The sequence below is a fragment of the Cyphomyrmex costatus genome, unplaced genomic scaffold (assembly GCF_001594065.2).
Source record: "Cyphomyrmex costatus isolate MS0001 unplaced genomic scaffold, Ccosl1.0 scaffold211, whole genome shotgun sequence".
NCBI lineage: Eukaryota > Metazoa > Arthropoda > Insecta > Hymenoptera > Formicidae > Cyphomyrmex > Cyphomyrmex costatus.
This window is the reverse complement of record NW_017276159.1, coordinates 28,281-46,737: the sequence shown is the minus strand read 5'-3', so window position 1 is coordinate 46,737 and position 18,457 is coordinate 28,281. Positions and strand designations below refer to the sequence as shown.

At 36.4% G+C, this 18,457-nt stretch overlaps 2 protein-coding genes across 3 annotated transcripts; one reads left to right on the top strand and one right to left on the bottom strand.

Annotated features, from left to right (window-relative positions):
• LOC108773518 (probable ATP-dependent RNA helicase YTHDC2) lies at positions 1–4,659 on the bottom strand. Of its 2 annotated transcripts, XM_018539352.1 has the most exons (8): positions 4,594–4,659; positions 3,855–4,066; positions 3,587–3,780; positions 1,354–3,439; positions 882–1,268; positions 558–808; positions 129–466; positions 1–47 (listed from the first exon to the last, which is right to left on the bottom strand). In XM_018539352.1, exons 2-8 carry the CDS (start codon positions 4,046–4,048, stop codon positions 36–38), a joined length of 3,462 nt encoding a protein of 1,153 aa, XP_018394854.1. In that variant the 5' UTR covers positions 4,049–4,066; positions 4,594–4,659; the 3' UTR covers positions 1–35. The 2 variants fall into 2 exon arrangements, with proteins under 2 accessions (XP_018394854.1, XP_018394855.1); XM_018539353.1 differs by lacking the exon at positions 4,594–4,659 and having other exon boundaries at positions 3,855–4,128.
• A 1,234-nt stretch (positions 4,660–5,893) lies between these two features.
• LOC108773517 (transmembrane and TPR repeat-containing protein CG4050) lies at positions 5,894–11,346 on the top strand. Its single transcript, XM_018539350.1, has 12 exons — positions 5,894–6,085; positions 7,376–7,512; positions 7,634–7,715; positions 7,809–8,024; positions 8,105–8,277; positions 8,367–8,622; positions 8,801–8,949; positions 9,040–9,352; positions 9,423–9,713; positions 9,811–9,993; positions 10,089–10,373; positions 10,517–11,346. Exons 1-12 carry the CDS (start codon positions 5,894–5,896, stop codon positions 11,189–11,191), a joined length of 2,952 nt encoding a protein of 983 aa, XP_018394852.1. The 3' UTR covers positions 11,192–11,346.
• Positions 11,347–18,457: the final 7,111 nt, after the last annotated feature.

The following is an 18,457-nucleotide window of genomic DNA, read 5'->3' as shown; positions in this document are numbered from 1 at the left end:
ATTGCATATAATAGACTACATTTCCTCTTCTTGCTTTAGAAATATCTCTAAAAATGCATAGATTACGTTAATACTCATTTGAATAAATTATGCACAGAAGTAGCATTAACTAAATGCTATGAACTTACTTCCGGATAATCGTCTCTTCTAACATTTGCGGGATAATAATCGACGATTAATGGACGCGGACGTTGACCAATGCCAGTGGGCTGCTGGAGGCCACACGCTTGTTCCTCATTCGTGATTACAGTTACCAAAGTGTTAATGACTTTCTCGTCTAACCCCGACATTGCCTTGTTTGGTGCTTTCATACGTCTAAGGAACAACGCGTTCCACTTCTGCCGCAAATGTAAAAATAGTTGAGCCGTTTCAGGGTCAAGTTTAAATACCACCCAATCATCAAGTTTAAAAATGGTTCCTTCGTGAAATTCATCAACTTCTGAATCCGATTCGCTTTCCGGTACAGCTGCAAACATAGTAGCAATATTTTTGTGCACACAAATATGTTTTACGTTATAAAAAAAAAATATGCTAAGCGCATATGTGAAGTTGCTTACCTTCAGCTTCGTAGATTACATCCATTGGTAATCTAGCTGGTCCACTAAATAATGCTACAGTTAATGGATTTACAACTGTAACAACTTTCACGTGACAGAAACGTCCTGTACGACTCATTTCCTCATAAAGCAACCAGTCGCAAGGTAAGGATTGCACATTGGTGGAATGCGTTTGAGTGGACGTCATCCTCGAAGACTTCGGATAATCTCTTAACGTTGACGAGGGATGAAAGAATACCTTGACCTCTTTCCTGTGACAGAATGTCAATATTGTACAGTATCAACAAATCATTCAAACTTCTTGAATATAATAATTGTACATACTGTGTTCGTAGTTGCATGTGCTCCCGATCAACTCGAATTAAGTTAGGATACAAGCCTGCGGTTAGAGCCGCTTTCACGACAGCCCAATTTTCCGAATTCGAATTTAAGTCTCGAATGTCCCCGGGGCTTCTGGCTCTGACAAAACCAGACGCGCGCAACTGGCCGAGAAGCTGAGTGCGCATTCCAACTACCATCTCCATCACGGGAGCGGAGATGAAATTTTTCTCGCAAAAGGCACGTTCCTTGCCGGTTGCTCTGGCATTCTGCCAGCCTTGGAACGCTCGCAAGACTACCATATGATCCGAGTACGTTCCGGTGGCAAATTTTTTTCGTGCCGCTGTCAAGGCTCTCTTTTGCGACGGTTGTGATGGTAATATAAAAGGATCTCTGCAATAATTTGTTTCACACATAAAAACAATTATAAATAATACTTTATAACTACTATAATTATTATTTAAATATATATACCTACTTGTATGCTAAACTACAAACAATCGTTAAAATAGGATCCAAACATTTGAGGACAACGGCATATAAGAGCATTTTTCCGAGTCTTGGTTCAATTGGCAAATCTAGTAAATGACTGCCTAATTCAGTTAAATCTTCCCATGGATCTAATGCATCGATTGTCTTTAATAATTGTACTGCGTTTCTGGTTACCAAATTAGACGGCGGCTCCAGAGCTTTATCCAGAAATTCGGCTATAGGTGTGTTCCCCGAAGTTAAATGTTTCGTGTATAAGCAGAGTTCTTGCAGCGGTAATCGTAGAATTTCAGGTGTTTGATAAGGCTGCATGTAATCGTATCGGATCGAAGAGAACAAACGATAGCAGATTCCTCTCTTACATCTACCCGCTCGACCTTTCCGTTGCTTTGCACAAGCTTGAGATATCCAGTTGGAAGTCAATGTACAAACACTTGATATAGCATCGAAAGACTTTTCTTTAACTTTACCAGAATCAATGACGTACACGACATCGTCGATCGTAATGCTGGTCTCTGATATATTTGTGGAAAGTATAATCTTTCGCGTGCCCTGAGGACTAGGTTTAAAGACCTTCTTCTGATCGCAGGTCTGCATGTTCGAGTGAAGAACGAACAAATTGTAGCGTAAACCTTGATTCATCTTCTTGTCCTCCGCATTTATTTTTTCTTTCATTGTGACTATGTCATCGTACCCCGGTAAAAATATCAAAATAGAGCCGGCAGGCATTTTTATGTGAATGTAAAGGACCAATTCTAATAATAAATCATAATCGATATTATCGTCATTAAACGTATGATGATATATATCTAGTAATAATTTATCTTCCTCGGAGAGCGACGTCTCTGTGACCTGAGCCAACTCATTATTCGATACCGCACAATCGTAAGTTTTCATGTAAGCTTCGATTAATTCAGCACATTCGGTATGATTCCTGCTCTTTGCCCAGTCTAACGCGGTCCAATCGTTAGCAGACCTCAAATTAAGATTTGCACCTAAATTTAGAAGTTGTTCCGTCGTGTTTATGCAACCTCTAGCTGCAGCAGCCATCAACGGTGTTATAAAAGTCTCCGAATGCTGATAATCTACAGAAACATTTTCAGATAATATAAAATGTAAAAGTTGCGCAAAATTATCTTCTCTACCGTTAACCCATGCATCGAAAATACTTTTGTCCATTTCCTCTATCAACCAGGGTTCTAGTTTAACTTTCTCTGGTATAGGATCGCTCTGCTGGGCTAAAATTGGAGCAGGCAGTAAACTCTTCTCATTTTTGGTACTTTTATTTGAATTTTGAGGTTTGTATTGTTTCCAAGATTCCAAAGTTTTCTGTTTATCTTTCCACTTTAAAGATTCCTTCTTCTTTGTAAGCATTTCCTTTGTCGTGTAACCAGTCATTTTTAAAATATCTTCTAAAAAGAATATATCTACGTCGTATGATCGGCCAGGAACGTTAATAACAACGCACTTATTGAAATATTTGGCAAAAATAGTAGTATCCATCGTGGCGCTCATAAGTATCAGTTTCAAGGAACGATATTTAACCAGCGCATCCTTCAAAGCTATTAAAAGGAAGTCACAGAATCTGTCACGTTCATGAACTTCATCAACAATGATGTGTGTGAGTGTAGTTAAGGCGGAATCGCCGCCCATTAAAGTCCTAAGCAATACTCCATTGGTACAATATGTGAGAAGAGTTTTAGGAGCCACTCTACTTTCCAATCTTATTTGATATCCAAAAGTCTGGCCGATTTTTTCGTCCCTTTCGAATGCCACTCTCTCGGCCACAGATACTGCCGATAAGCGTCTAGGCTGAGTACAAATGATTCTACAAGGTTGATGCTTCTGCTGATAATGTTCCAAGATATATTGTGGCACCTGCGTGGTTTTACCACATCCCGTTTCACCTGCTATTATAATCACTTGATGGTTGCTTAGAGCACTAAGAATTTCCTCTCTCGCGTTAAAAATTGGTAGAGATTTGCGGAACTGCAGTATGTCAAAATTGGTTTTTAATTGAGGTATTTGTGGTATACTGTTGTTCAACCTGCCCATAGCTTTAGTATTCGTATTTACTGTAAACAATGAATATATCTCAAAATCTTGATCAGATATTAGTACAGATTAGTAAGATGCATTCTATAATTTTTTAATACAAATAGTCAGATATGAACAAAAAAGATTGATAATGACAGATTGACTTACTATCTAAATTTACGTACCATCATTACTGAGAGGACGTTCTCTTTCAATCGGAGGAAGTAAGTCTTGACATTCCTTGTGATTTAAAGGGAAAGTCTGCATTAAATTGTATATACCCTGCTTTGAATGTTTCTGCAATTTTATCACAGCATCAGCTTGGACTATTGTTGAACCTTCTCTCTTGTATACTGTCAAAAACCGATTTGTACCTTTCCTGTGAAATAAGATTAATGTGACTCTGTCGCAAAGAAGACAGAAGAAACATAGCATATTTATTACTCAACGTACCCTCGACTTTTTGACTTCAGACCAAGCTCCTTTGCCAGTTCATGGATGTACGCCCGTTCCTCTGCTGTATACGATGATGGAAACTCCAGCTCCTTCTGATCTGGGCTATTCAACAATTTTTTTACAGTCAAGTTTACTGCGATTCGAGTATCTTCCCCGATGGGGCGATGCCGTTGCTGTCTCCTCCGGGGCATAATGGATATTTAGATCACCTGTCACCAACAAGTCAATATTAACAACAATCCAATGGATTAACTTCTGGTTGTTAACGCCAATTCACATGTATGTATTATCTTTATTGTATTAAGAGGTTTGTCTTTTATACCTACACTAAACTGCACTAGAACTCTCTTTCTCAATTTCGACAAATGTCAAAAACATTTACCTATCTCACTGGTTTCACTTCAATTTCAAAAGTGTATATGTATTAGTTTAGCTATAGAAAACAGACCTTATAATGTTCGCTAGAATTTTAAGAAGTTTACAAGCCAGAGAGGCATAAAGAAAGAAAAAGAATTGCCCATAAATAATTCATAAAGTATAAATACTGGTGTGCATTTTCTCGGTACAGTTTACAATCTGTACAGAAAACATAAGTCTTTCGAGAGAACTCTCTGTGCTCCGAGAGAATGTGAGAAAATCAGACGATCGTCAGGTCATCGTTTCTCATTCCTCCCCCCTCCAATTCTCTTCGAGAGATAAACAAAGGAGAGCAGGAACGAACCTACGTGATGCTTACCGATTTGGAGCAACGAACGTTGAAGGTCATGAAATTTGCTCCGACTTACAATGACTCGCTCGTCCCGGGACCCGGCGAAGCGTTGCGCGGAATCGCGCTCACTTTATAATCTACGTGAGCCGCGTTCACCTCGCCCGGGAGCGCATTTATCGGCGATACATTTGGAGAGATACACACCAAACGTAAAGAATCTATTACGCTAACATACGAATATACACAAAAGAAACGGTCGACTGATCGGGTGTAGCGGGGAGATATTTAAGTTAGAGCAATGGTCTCCGATTTAAGTATTTTAAGTTGGCCGTCAGCACCACCTGCACTTCACAACGGCACGCGCTTGCTCTAGATGCGCTCTGCGGATAAGAGATCGACGTTGCCCGGAGACGGTAATTAAAAGACCGAAAACGCAGGCTCCAGCTCCACGTGTTTCAATCACAGACTTTCAATACGAGAGAAAGAGAGAGAGAGAGAGAGAGATGCGAAGGTCTGGGAACGTTCAATAAGTTTTGACTTTTTTTTTTATTCATGTCGATCACAAAATTTTCTCAACGTTGAAACTCTCGCGAACGTTCCACGCTATATAGTCTCGTATACCTTCGGTTCATCTCGCGGCGCCCTCGCGCAGTGACGACGCCGGCGTCGCTGACGTCGCGGCGCCGACACGGTGCGCAACGCGAGTACGCCGCCGTTTGACAGCTCGATCGCGGTGCGCGGTACGTGGATACGTACATACGTGTGCTCTCCCCCGCGCGGTGATCGTGCGGTTCTGCGCGCCGTAACTGCTTCGTGTCACGGAGTGGAGTGGACTCGCGCGACCGGGAACGGGGAGAGACGACAGAAACCTCGACAGGGGATCGCGAGAAACCTACAACAGGCGGAGACCCTCGCTGTTACTCCCGCCGGGTCGTTGCCCTGCACCGGTGACGACTATGTCGGCGAGGCTGCGACGCGGTTTTTGGGCTCGCCGGCACTCGCGCTGCTACCTGATCGCGACGCGTCGGAGTCAGTTGTGATGTGCCTAAACGCGGACGCGGCTACGCGATCGACGTGCGTGGAAATGACATTCGTGCGTCCCTCGTGGAGTTCCTACGGTTGAGAGCACCTGCAAGAGCTAGAGAGAGAGAGAGAGAGAGAGAGAGAGAGAGAGAGAGAGAGAGAGAGAGAGAAAGAAGGAGAAGACGGTAGAAGGAGAGGCGAAAGGGAGAACGTTCTCTTCCTTCCGTTTGCTCCGGCGGTGCCCGCGGCTGATTTGCGCGAGAAAGAAACGAAAGGCGACCGGCCGATCGATGTTTTATTTGTGATGGGAGTGCCTGCGCGGGGAGCACTCGCGGCGATCGTGGCGGTAACCGCGCTCGCCGTGTACTTCAACAGCCTCGGCTGCGGCTTCGTCTTCGACGACATCTCTGCGATCAAGGACAACCGCGACCTCAGGCCCCACACGCCCCTCAAGAATGTTTTCTACAATGACTTCTGGGGCACCCCGATGCACAAGGTGCGAGAAATAGAGAGAGAGAGAGAGAGAGTGAGAGGGAGGGAGGGAGGGAGGAAGTGAGAGAGGGAGAGAAAAAGAGGAGGCATCGTCCGACCCCCGTTGCTGGAGGACGCGCGGCCGAGATCTCCCTCCTCCCTCCAGCCCCCTCCTCTATAGATGGCCCCCTGCGTATTGATCCGCGAGCGTCCTGTCCATTTCATCCCGATCCGATCCCCCGTCCTGTCTTCTTCCGTTTCCCTCATCTTCTGCTCCTCCCCCTTCCCCCCCCCCCCGCGCAACGCGAAGCCGTTCGATATGGAGCGGGGATCGAAATCGATGCGGCCTCGAAATTCTCCAATTTTTGCCTCGCATCAGTACGCGAAAATGATCCTCTCCGTGTTTGCTCTTGGCGATTGGCAAATATTAGATTTTTACTTATCTTCACTCTCCTCTACAATTGATGTCATTGGGATTCTGTCGATTTCAATAGCATTGAATCGGTTCCCTCGAAATCGTAGTTCCAAAAAATTCAGATTTAGGAGGCACGTTAATTTCTCGAAAAATAAATAGATATAATTATCTGCTATTTCCATATGTTAATAAATACATATTTTTCTATATCTATAATATCGACGAAGATATATCGCAATTTATATCAGTTAACGAAACAAAATAAACTGTTTTATATCGACTTATATAATAAATAAAAAAACTGCATTAAAGTTATATTATAATATAATAGTAATGCTATTTTAAAATTATACTTAAGAATTTGAACATTAAATTTTTTATCTTCGTCGTGCACATTAATTAATTTTCTTTACTATCGTTCGTCGAACTCGGATAACTTATAGATTAACGACTATATTTATTCAACTTGATCAAAAATATATTTTTAATTTAATTTAAAACAAAATATTTGAGGTTGTAGATAACCGAAAAAAAATTGTAAAAGATAAAGAATGTATGCAGTCTGTAATTTTGTTTTGTGATTTCTTATCATTTTTTTATCATCTACAATTTTTTAATTATTTATGGAGAAAACAATACACATTGTTAAAGATATAAAACTTCAAAATTATTTTTATCAGAAATATTTTTTTACTTTAAATAAGAAAAAATTAAACATTAGCTATGTTTGGATATTATTTAAAAAATTATTTAATATGTATAAAATATCTGCAAAACGTTATCTTTCATAAACTTTTTTTACACACACTTTTTACAATAATTGCATCAAAAGTGTTGCATTTATTATATTAAAATTGTTCCAAATTGATCAATTACTTTTCTCTCTTTTATTTTTAATAGGAACAATCGCACAAGTCTTATAGACCTCTTTGCGTTCTCACATTCCGATGGAATTACCTGATTCATCAACTAGATCCTATGGGATACCACCTGCTAAATGTTATTCTACATGTTGGAGTATGCCTATTATATTTCAGGTTGGTTTACATCAGTTTTTTATTTTATTTTGTAATATTATTGAAGACAAAATTAAAGAAAATTATTTCCGTAAGGCTTCAAATAATAGAAAAAAAGAAATAGCAGAAAAATTATTTGCAGGACCTGTTTGATGTTTCTACCAGAAGCAGCAAGTTTTGTGTCATCTTTATTTTTTGCTGTGCATCCTATACACACAGAAGCAGTATGTAATAACATTTTAATTATTTTGAAAAGACATTTTAATCAATGTTGCAAACGGTTGTTATTGGTAATACAACCGTAATTGTATTCCCAGGTCACAGGTGTAGTTGGTAGGGCAGAAACTTTGTCCTCCTTATTTTACCTGGCAGCTTTAATCACATATACTAAATGTTGCAAAAGCAAAAGATCTACAGGGTGGAAATCCTTGATATTATCTATGTTTTTTGTATTTACTGCAATGTTGTGTAAGGAGCAGGGAATTACAGCAACTGCAGTTTGTGTACTGTATGAAATTTTTGTTGTACAGAAGGTAAAACTCATTTCATGTACATTCATTATGAAGCGTCTTTTCTATATTAAGATTACATTAATGCTTGTAATTTTATTCAGGTTAGAGCAAGAGATATTTTCTTAGCACTAAAATCGGCTTTTGGTGGTAATAAAATTTCACCTGCATGGTCAGGCGAGGGTACAAAACGTTTAACTGCCCTTACACTTGTTACATTTAGCCTGCTTATCCTACGGTTACATATAATGGGCTCAAAGTTACCTGTATTTACTAGGTATGATTGTATACGACTTATGTGTAATTTTATATATATATATATATATATATAGTGTAAACTAATAGCGACGTGAACATATTCTTTAGATTCGACAATCCCGCATCGGTTGCTACAACACCAACAAGACAGCTTACGTATAATTATCTTGCTGCAGTGAATCTAAGACTGCTATTTCTTCCAAGTGATTTATGCTGTGATTGGACAATGGGGACGATACCATTAGTAGAAAGCTTTACCGATGTCCGTAATCTCGCGACCCTAGCTACTCACGGGACTGTACTAGGATTACTTGTGACAGCTGTTGTAACACGTAGCAGACAAACGTCAGTCATTCTTATTATGGTCAGTAGACACGGACGTTGCGCAATAGATCATAATTTAATAGAGAATATAAGTAATTGAGTAATCGTATGTGTTTGTGAAATAAACATGTGCATGTATTCTACTTGAAATTTTATATATACAGAGTCTGTAATTAACAATACTAATATCTAATATGTTTCCAATATAATGCCTGCAGAGTTTGGCTATGATGATACTCCCTTTTTTACCCGCGTCGAATCTTTTCTTTCCGGTCGGATTTGTAATTGCTGAAAGAGTGTTGTACGCTCCTTCCATGGGGTTTTGCATGCTTATTGGATATGGATGGAGTATTTTAGCGGACAAGAAGTAAGTTGACTCGTCCGTGGACGTAACGTTGTATGGAGAGATTACTTTTGTAAATTGTAGAAAATATTTCTCACATAAACCATCTTTTAGATGCAAGAAGCTAGCGTTACTTTTACTCGTGACACTTTTGGCAGCGCACACGACAAAAACATATGTCAGAAATTACGACTGGTTAGATGAGTACTCAATATTCATGTCTGGCTTAAAAGTGAACGATAGAAATGCTAAACTGTTTAATAACGTGGGTCACGCGTTAGAAAGCCAAGGTCGCTTTAAGGAAGCATTAAATTTTTTCAATATGGCTGTACAAGTTCAGGGTGACGATATTGGAGCGCATATTAATGTCGGAAGAACTTACAATCATCTAAAAATGTTCAAGGAAGCTGAAGACGCGTACTTAAAGGTAAATAGTAACAATAAACATCTATAATTTGTGTAACTCTTCCAGTAACTCCCACTTGGTTTTTTTCTAGGCCAAGTCATTACTACCAAAAGCGAAACCGGGAGAATCTTATCAAGCACGTATAGCACCAAATCATTTAAATGTGTTTGTTAATTTGGCAAACTTGATAGCTAAAAATGCAACTAGATTAGAAGAGGCTGATTTATTATACAGACAGGCCATCAGTATGCGCGCGGATTATACTCAAGCATATATTAATCGTGGCGATGTTTTAATTAAACTTAATCGTACAAAAGAAGCTCAAGAAGTTTATGAGCGAGCACTATTTTATGACAGTAATAATCCTGATATCTATTATAATGTAAGTATTGAGTTGCTGTCTAATAAGAATACAGTCAATATTAAATAATATTAAAAGTTTTTTTTTTTAATTGACTACAAAATTGAAATTTCCACAGCTCGGTGTCGTATTTTTGGAACAAGGGAAAGCATCCCAGGCTTTGGCATACTTGGACAAAGCTTTAGAATTTGATCCAGAGCATGAACAAGCGTTATTGAATTCCGCTATACTACTCCAAGAATTAGGACGGGCAGAATTACGTAAAGTAGCTCGAGAGAGACTGTTGAAACTTTTACGAAAGGTAATCATGTCTTTTTTCAATGTTCTTTGAACTATGATTATATCATTAACTTATGGACTATCATAGACTTATGTGTACTTTTTTTCTGATTACAGGATTCTAACAATGAGCGCGTACATTTCAATCTAGGAATGTTGGCCATGGACGATCATGACAGCGGTAGCGCGGAGCGCTGGTTCCGCAATGCCGTTGCATTAAAAGAAGACTTCCGCTCTGCATTGTTCAATCTTGCGTTACTTTTAGCCGACGAACAACGTCCGCTCGAAGCGGCACCGTTTCTGAATCAGTTGGTTAGATTCCATCCGGATCATGTGAAAGGCCTAATTCTTTTGGGAGATATTTATATCAATAACATAAAGGATTTAGATGCTGCGGAAAATGTAAGATATATTATATACACAAAACTTACTTTTTTTATTTACGTTTAGAAATATATATGCAGTTTACATTTTAATACGAACGACAGTAGAACATCATGTGTGACAGTAATTCTAGAGATATAACATCAGTCTGATTGTTTCAGTGTTATCGTAGAATATTACAACTGGATCCCACAAACATTCAAGGACTACATAATTTATGCGTCGTGATGGTGGAACGAGGTAAATTAGGCTTAGCAGCACAATGCTTGGAACGCGCTGCCGCTTTAGCGCCACATCAAGATTACGTGCAGAGGCATCTTTCGATCGTGAGGACCCGTATCAGTCGTCTACCGCCAGATCAACGCGACAACGACATCTTTGACGATTCTTTTTGGAACAGTAATGTGAAGGATAGATCTTTCAATACCGAATCATCAAACGGACAATTTCTAGGAAAAACGGATTCCGTTTTCGCGAATCACGCAACAGTTCACAATCACATAGGAAGTAAACAGAGCAATACTGATTCCCTAAATAATCACATTATACATTTGAAAGGTCCATCAAAGCCTGCCCGTGCGATGAGTGGCGTCAGTGCGGAAACAAAGGACGGACAACGATCCAAGCAAACGGCGGTTCCAGAACTGACTAATATCGTGGAACCTACTACGGACAGGGTTTTCGATAGGATTATAAGCGCTGACGTAACGAAACTAGATATCACGCAGAAACACGACTCGAAACACACGAATTCCGATCAATTCAATCAGAGTGCAGCCGCGACAGTAAGCGGCAAGCAAGGAATTCAACAGACAAAGGACAGTGTATTGTCATAGTATTAATGTAAAATCCGCCGAATACTGTAAAGTTATGCATATAACGAAAGGTTATGGTGGTACAGTCATATAGAGCTAATGTGTGAATATGGAATAAATACAGAGTATTGTTTTATATGCTGTATAAAAAAATAGGACGTTTTATAAAATATATTTAAAACAATCGTGCATTTTTTGTTTCCCTCATGTGTACTTTTCTTCTCTACTAGTCTTATTGTATCCCTATATATCTTCAAATTTTCAAATATTTCATAGTTTTAAGGTGCTTGAGAAACAAAGTTGCCTCCCAGTTCTATTAAATCCTTTTTATTAAATATTATGTCTTTTAAAGTTATAATTTATACAAGTTTCATATTCAATAATTTCATTATTCTTTATTAACATCCGTAAATAATCATTTTAATTTCTACGAAAAACAGTTTTGAGATATGTTATTTTTTATTTGTACTTGCATTTTATTTACATATAGAAATTTATATGTTTATCTACTTTTTTTTATAATACGCGAAATTTCACAAAAATACACATAAATTTCGTATCGCTATTATTTTTTTTATCAGTATACGCACATATAAACAAAGTTTATTCGAAAGGTCATCGTCCGATCGTCAATTTAGTCCATGCATTACCTGCAACTTATTATCGATTGCAGCACGAAAGCAAGCCGTTGCGGGTTGCAAAGTGGTAAAGTAATGAATCAAGCTGGCTTTCATGTTCATCGGATGCCAGGCTGCTGAAACATCATGTAGTATGCATGTGGAAGTTACAAGAGTTTTACCCTATCACGTCTCTCACCCACGGATCAAACATATTAACGTGCTGGTGTATGTAATGTAAAAAAGCTACACCCGATAAACATGGAAATGAAAACACGAAGTTTGTATAATATAATGTATAGGGTGCTTGCGAATTACCCAATTTCGTACCTGTATTTTTATCAAAGCGAGACGCGCAAGCGGAATTACAATTACTATATTATTATATTACAATTACTTTTTCCTTTTTATCATTAAGTTTTATGTTGAAATCATGAAATGTGATAAAATTCATGTATCGCAACATATACAGGGTGTCCGGTAAAAATTATAACAACAGTTAAAGCTAGATTTCTAAGCTAGATCATTTTAAGACAAAAACTCTAATATCAGAATGTCGAGGCTATAATAATTTTAAATCGTATAGGCATTTAACGTTAGTGAATCATACTGCTTAAAGTTTGCGCGTTTAGATATGATTGGCATTAATTTCGCGTGGCATTTTACTTACCTCATCTGAACGCGCGAACTTTAGGCGAAATAATTCGTTAACTTTAAATGCTTATAATTGAAAAATCATTATATAACTTTGACATTATGATATTAGGATTTCCATAAAATGATCTTGAATATCTACCTTTAAGAATTTTTACGGTCTTTATGAGACACTCTGTGTATATATATATATATAAAACTTCATAAATAAAAGAAACAAGTAATGATAATTGTAATTCCTTCATGTTTTTGTTTTGATAAAATAAAATTGTAATCTTTTTAAGATATATATATTAGTTTCAAAAATAACATTTGATTTTTTTCTTTAAATTTATTCATTTTTTATTAGTGATCATTTTATATATATTATTTTATTAGATTGAAATTTTTTAAGACATTAAAGTGTTTAAATATTTTAATTGGGACATAATTTTTTAATAATTTTTTGTTAAAGATCGTCGGCGAAAAGAAAACTATGTAAAAATATATCTAAAAAACTACAATTAGAAATTGCAAAATATTTTTTTATTAATTTTATATAGATTTTTTTTAAAAAAAAAAAGCTATTCCATTTCTGCGTAATTAATAAAAAAACTGCGGATCAAACAAATCTAGGTAGCAATTATTGTAGACGTTATTTTGACATCAAAATGTCGTTATAAGAGTTATTTTAAAATTAAAATAACAACAAATAACATTAACTTACTAGAAACACGTTTTTTTGTTCGGTCAAATTGTCACTTCTAAACGCTATCACATCAAAGAAAACATCGACTGACATCTCATAAACATGGATCTACGTCATCAAGGATCCAAACAAACCCTCAACATAATCTATATTAGGAACAACTAAATTAGATTTCGTATTGTCTACAAAATATGGACAACATCGAATGAAAACTGGACGTAAAGGTTAACGCTTTAATCGTCCTCGAGACAACCGCTTGCCGGACCGACCGACTTCGCGGCGCGACGCGACGCCCAGGAAGACCGAAGACACTCATTGACCCATTATAGCTCGTAGGATTCTGTTCTAATCGAAAACAGTGTCCTTGGTGAGTCACACCGACTCAGTCCGAGCGACTGTAAAAAAGATGCCGGTGCTCCATTTAAAATTTCCATTTCGGTCGCCGACGAGCGCTATTTTGGAGACAAGAGGTTTCCGATCTAACGGTTCCGGTGACACGAATAATATCTTATTTTTTATAATTTATGTATTGCAGATGCTTGAGAAATATATTCATTCTCACGGAAGCTTAAGGAGGATTTTGATGAAGTTTTTGAAGGATGTCAATGAAGATCGATATGTGATATCGTATCATTAAGTATGAAGTGTCAAAGAACAGCCAGTCAAGTATATATGTGAAACATAAAAAATATAATAACACATAAAATTATAATACGCATAAAACGTATATGCTGCGCCGTATAAAAAAAATACTGCGAAATGTATTTTAACACAGATATAAATATTAAAAGACAATAAATCTCAACAGCTCTTTATATCAGAGAAAAATATTGTTAACCTAGATGTTCTGTATGACGTATTCATTCATATCGCACTCTACTATATTTCTTCAAATATCAAGTCGAAATTTTAAGTACCATATGTTATCATTAAAACAAGAAATGCATATAATAAACTTTATCACAATGTTAGATCTAACCTTTAAGTAGGCAAGTGGTCGCACAGCACACTCCACATATACATATATATCTATAATTATCTTAAAAATCTTGTTTTAGGAAAGAAAAATAAAAGGAATCTTCAAAAAGTCTTAAAATTAATTATTTTTACATTCCACCCCTCTCTATCTTAAAATATAAATAATGTAAATTCAATTCTATAGAAAGTATTAAAAAATAGAACTATATGAAAATAAAATTTATTTGGGGTGTTCTAAGCATCCCACTTACCTACTTAAAGATTAACATGGTCTACATTAATGAAACAAGAAAAGAAGTCGCACGTCACTTAATTTGATGTCGCCACACGGTTTCCGGTCGTGGAATAAGTGAGCCTTTCGGGGGTCTCGACATCGTGTACCGAAATCGGCCGGCGCGAGGGTGCGAAATGAGGGTGTAGGGGGCAGTTCACGGTTGACCGCACGCCCTTCCATATGCAGGCGGCATTAGCCGTGTGCCACGCGATTAAGGGAAGCTGACAAGTAAGCCGGTGTTTAATGAACACGTCTCCGCTGCTCAAGATTATCATTGAGCTGAGTGTTTATAAGGGAGGCGGCCACCTTTTCGGCCACCATAAGACGCATACGCATCATCGAGGAACAATCGCCGGCACGGGCGCATAGTGAGTACCACACGCCGACCTTTTATCATCTTTTACACGGTACCGAGAACGAACGAATTTAACATTGTGAGAAACACGAACACGCATGCACGCACACGCCTTTAATCGATTGTAATTAAATCGAACGTCGACCTTTAATCAATCGCAAATATGCATTCGGACGATTATAGGACTGCGACCTAAGGCTTGTATATTGAGTTAAATCTCTGTATTATTATATATTATATTCTCAGAATTATTCTTGAATTTAATTTAATAAGATTTTAATTTCATTTAAGAATTTAACATATAAGATTTAAAATATATATCTTCTAAATACAGAAATGTTTTTGCAATAGTAAAGATTTAATGTTTGAGAGATTTCCCTACATAAATATTTTAATAGTTTAACAATATTATTTTCAAATCTGTAGATATTTATAGCTGAATTTTTAAATATTTTAGCAAAATTATTCTTTCCGCGTCATCACTATCGAATCCAACAATTACAATAATTGAATTTAGTCACTCAACCGCGCTAATTAGAGCCCTTGTATTATTAAAATAATTAAAAATTTCAATACGGAGAGAGATAATATGATCCTTGATAAAAATGCATTTACTCTCGATTCTTACTTATTAACGCCGTTATTGTTCGCGTTTATGGTTCATTTTTATTGCATAACACATTTCATGGTTTACGCTTCGATGTGTCGTGGTCTCTCACATGGATAAACTCTCGTCGTCTGTGGTGAATATTGCAGTACTTCGCCAACTTTTTCCAATATTTATGATACAAGCTACTCGCTCAGGCAGTAAATATTGTGCATCGTACCATACAAGTTTTTACAAACGAATATCAGAAGCAGAGAGTAAGTACGAGGCTAATGTCACAGGTAAAAGCTACGTTAGCTTTTATCGATCACGATCGTTGACCGCGTCATATACTTAAGGCGTCTCGATATTTTTTTCTCCATTCCTTATCGTAATCGCGATTAATCAAGCATGCGAAATAAGGTATTTTTCTTAAAGCTCCCCAAATAGCGAGATAACGTTTTAATGACATTTTATTGACATTAAAGACGTCATTAAAACTTTATTAAGACGTTATTTGACGTCATCTTGCTACTTGGAAATTCCTAATGTCATATATTTTAAGAAAATTTCTAAATACAAACTCGGATTATTATTATACAATTGTAAGCACGTCAAAACCGCATTATTTATACATAAACTCGAGCATATAATAGTTCGAGTTTATATTTAGAAATTTTCTTAAAAACTTGGACTATTATACGCCCAAGTTTATATATAAGCAGTTTTGACGTAGATGCAATTGTAAGAATAACAACGAAATAAACATAGCAGACAAAGTCCTTATTCACCAGGAACAGTTAAATGGACTTACCCCGCAAAACACAAATTACCTAAGGAAGACATAAAAATCAACAAAAAATCAAAATGATTTTATTTTAATTAATGCTTAACTAATTTAAAAATCAATAAACAGTTAAATTTTATAACAAAAAAAAATCTGACTTTTATGACGTCAAAATAAAGTCATTTTAATTTTCTCTTGACTTGATGTGTTTCTTGAGTAATTAATAACAGCATCGATACTATATTTCAACTGAACAATATAAATATAACGAGATAAATGTAACGTAACATATATTATACATAAAGTTACATTTTTGAATAGCAACTTTTAATATAATTGTAACATCATTAGTTCGTGTTCTGCTAAACTTTAGGAATTTTTAAAAATAGTAATAGTAATATAATCCTTTTTTGTCTTATTACAAAAAAGAAACGTATTATTATTTCATCTCAAATCGTTTTACTGAAATCAATAGTAAGTTCTAAAAGAGAGATGAGTTAATAGTGAAACTGGATTAAAATAGATGTATACGTTTTATCAAGCAGGTCGTTATTAGGAGTATGATTTTGATCGAATATTTTGTAAAGATTAGTTATACGGTGAATGGAACAGCTTGAATGTTAGATAAGTGAGGGTGAAAAAGTGAAAGAGGTATGTGGACTCCACTGCGCCGTGAAAAAAACTTGACTGTTGTGGATAAACCGGGGTAACGAATGAGTAACGTCACGCGAGCCGCGCACTATACCTGAAGATTCTTCGTATTACCGCAATGCCTTACGATTAACTTATCGCTAGATCACGTTCATACACATCTAAGTTAATTTCTCGGAAAAAGGTTCGCGAAATACTTTTTAACTTCTCGATCTAACAAACACGACTTATTTCCTCAATTCTTTTGCCAGTATGTTGCGCCACGTAACCGGCACAGTTGATTTATGTAAAGTCTTTTAAATCTTTTCCAGTATTTCTTTGTAATAACATTAATTATAATTTCTTTCAGATTATAATTAAATAATGATAATAAATTTAAAAAACAAAGATAGACAAAGGCAAATAAGAGTCAAATAATAAATTTAATTGAAATATTGTTTTGATTCCTTACCGATATATGCTTTATTATTATTCTCGAATATGTAATAATATTATCTACATATTTATATTTTGAAAATTAAATGTAAAACTTATTGGCTAATTCAAAAATTTGTCAAGGGTGAACGTACTCCGCATAAGCGAAATTTTTTTTAAGTTGAATTTAAAAAGATAGAGTATTAAATTATTATTTAAGTTATTATATATTGAAAAAATATTATTTAAATACAATTGACAAAGTGTTTTATTAAAAATTTTATTAACAAAAGGAGAAGAATATAATGAAATCTGTGTTTTTTTTATATCTAAGTATATTTCTGAAATTGCAAAATATTTTTGGAATATCAACATTGTGATCAAGCATTTCAAAAATATTAAAATATGTATATTGTATAACATTTGATACAAATTTTAAAAAAGGTGGCTCCAAAAGACGGACCAACTGGCATATAGCCGCGATAGCTAATTTTTTACAAACTAAGTGCGATAGAAATAGAAAAATATAACACGGTTAGATTTTTAACCTCTATAAATTATTGAAATGCATGTTCGTCGAATGTATGGGAGATCGCGTTATTGTTTTAGAGATTTGCGATATTTTTACTACTGCGCCAGAAAAGCCCTGGTTTCTGATCACGTGCCCAGTAATGGGTCCCATTAGGGCTAGCAGATGAAAGTAGGACAGCAAGTACTTTCCGCTCACGAGGACAATTGCCCGCGTATAGCGTACCGCCGACTCAATTGCAGGACTTGTGATCGTTTAAGGGGAGGGCAAAGCATCTGCCCGGCATTCGTAGATGGAGATCGTTATCAGTAGTAAAGCCTTATAAAAGCACTGCTTACTAAAAGTGCTAAAAGATTTTAATCATCTCTATATTCACGTGTTTATTCCATTTCGTTTTGATCGTATAAGTCGTATAATTGTAGAAACAATAGTTGCTTTATTACTTTTAAAAGACGTAGTCGACACGAGTGTCGTTCTATCCTGTCTGTTATTCATTAAATGCTATGGGATAGAACGACGTTTGTATTGACTGTCTTCTAAAAAGAAGGCAGCCTTATACTACCTATTATCTTGATACAGTCATAAAAAATAAACAAAATTTGTTTGTTTCGCGAGTTGGACTTCAGAGATGGGTACGGATAAATCTTCTTTCTCACTTCGTCGTGAATATAGGCTTCGTTTCAACGGAATTATTATTCTTAGTACGACATTAAGCATTTCGTGACTTAGGACCGGTTCCACCAATGTAGGATTA

What these genes read in the sequence shown, in the direction of transcription:
- LOC108773518 (XM_018539352.1), bottom strand. Translation starts at nt 4,048, where the DNA reads ATGCCCCGGAGGAGACAGCAACGGCATCGCCCCATCGGGGAAGATACT. An exon ending in CTGAAGTCAAAAAGTCGAGG is followed by an intron (nt 3,781 to 3,854) that starts GTACGTTGAGTA and finishes CTTATTTCACAG; the next exon opens with GAAAGGTACAAATCGGTTTT. An exon ending in TGTAATCTACGAAGCTGAAG is followed by an intron (nt 467 to 557) that starts GTAAGCAACTTC and finishes CTATGTTTGCAG; the next exon opens with CTGTACCGGAAAGCGAATCG.
- LOC108773517 (XM_018539350.1), top strand. Translation starts at nt 5,894, where the DNA reads ATGGGAGTGCCTGCGCGGGGAGCACTCGCGGCGATCGTGGCGGTAACC. An exon ending in AGTATTTTAGCGGACAAGAA is followed by an intron (nt 8,950 to 9,039) that starts GTAAGTTGACTC and finishes ACCATCTTTTAG; the next exon opens with ATGCAAGAAGCTAGCGTTAC. An exon ending in TGTTGAAACTTTTACGAAAG is followed by an intron (nt 9,994 to 10,088) that starts GTAATCATGTCT and finishes TTCTGATTACAG; the next exon opens with GATTCTAACAATGAGCGCGT.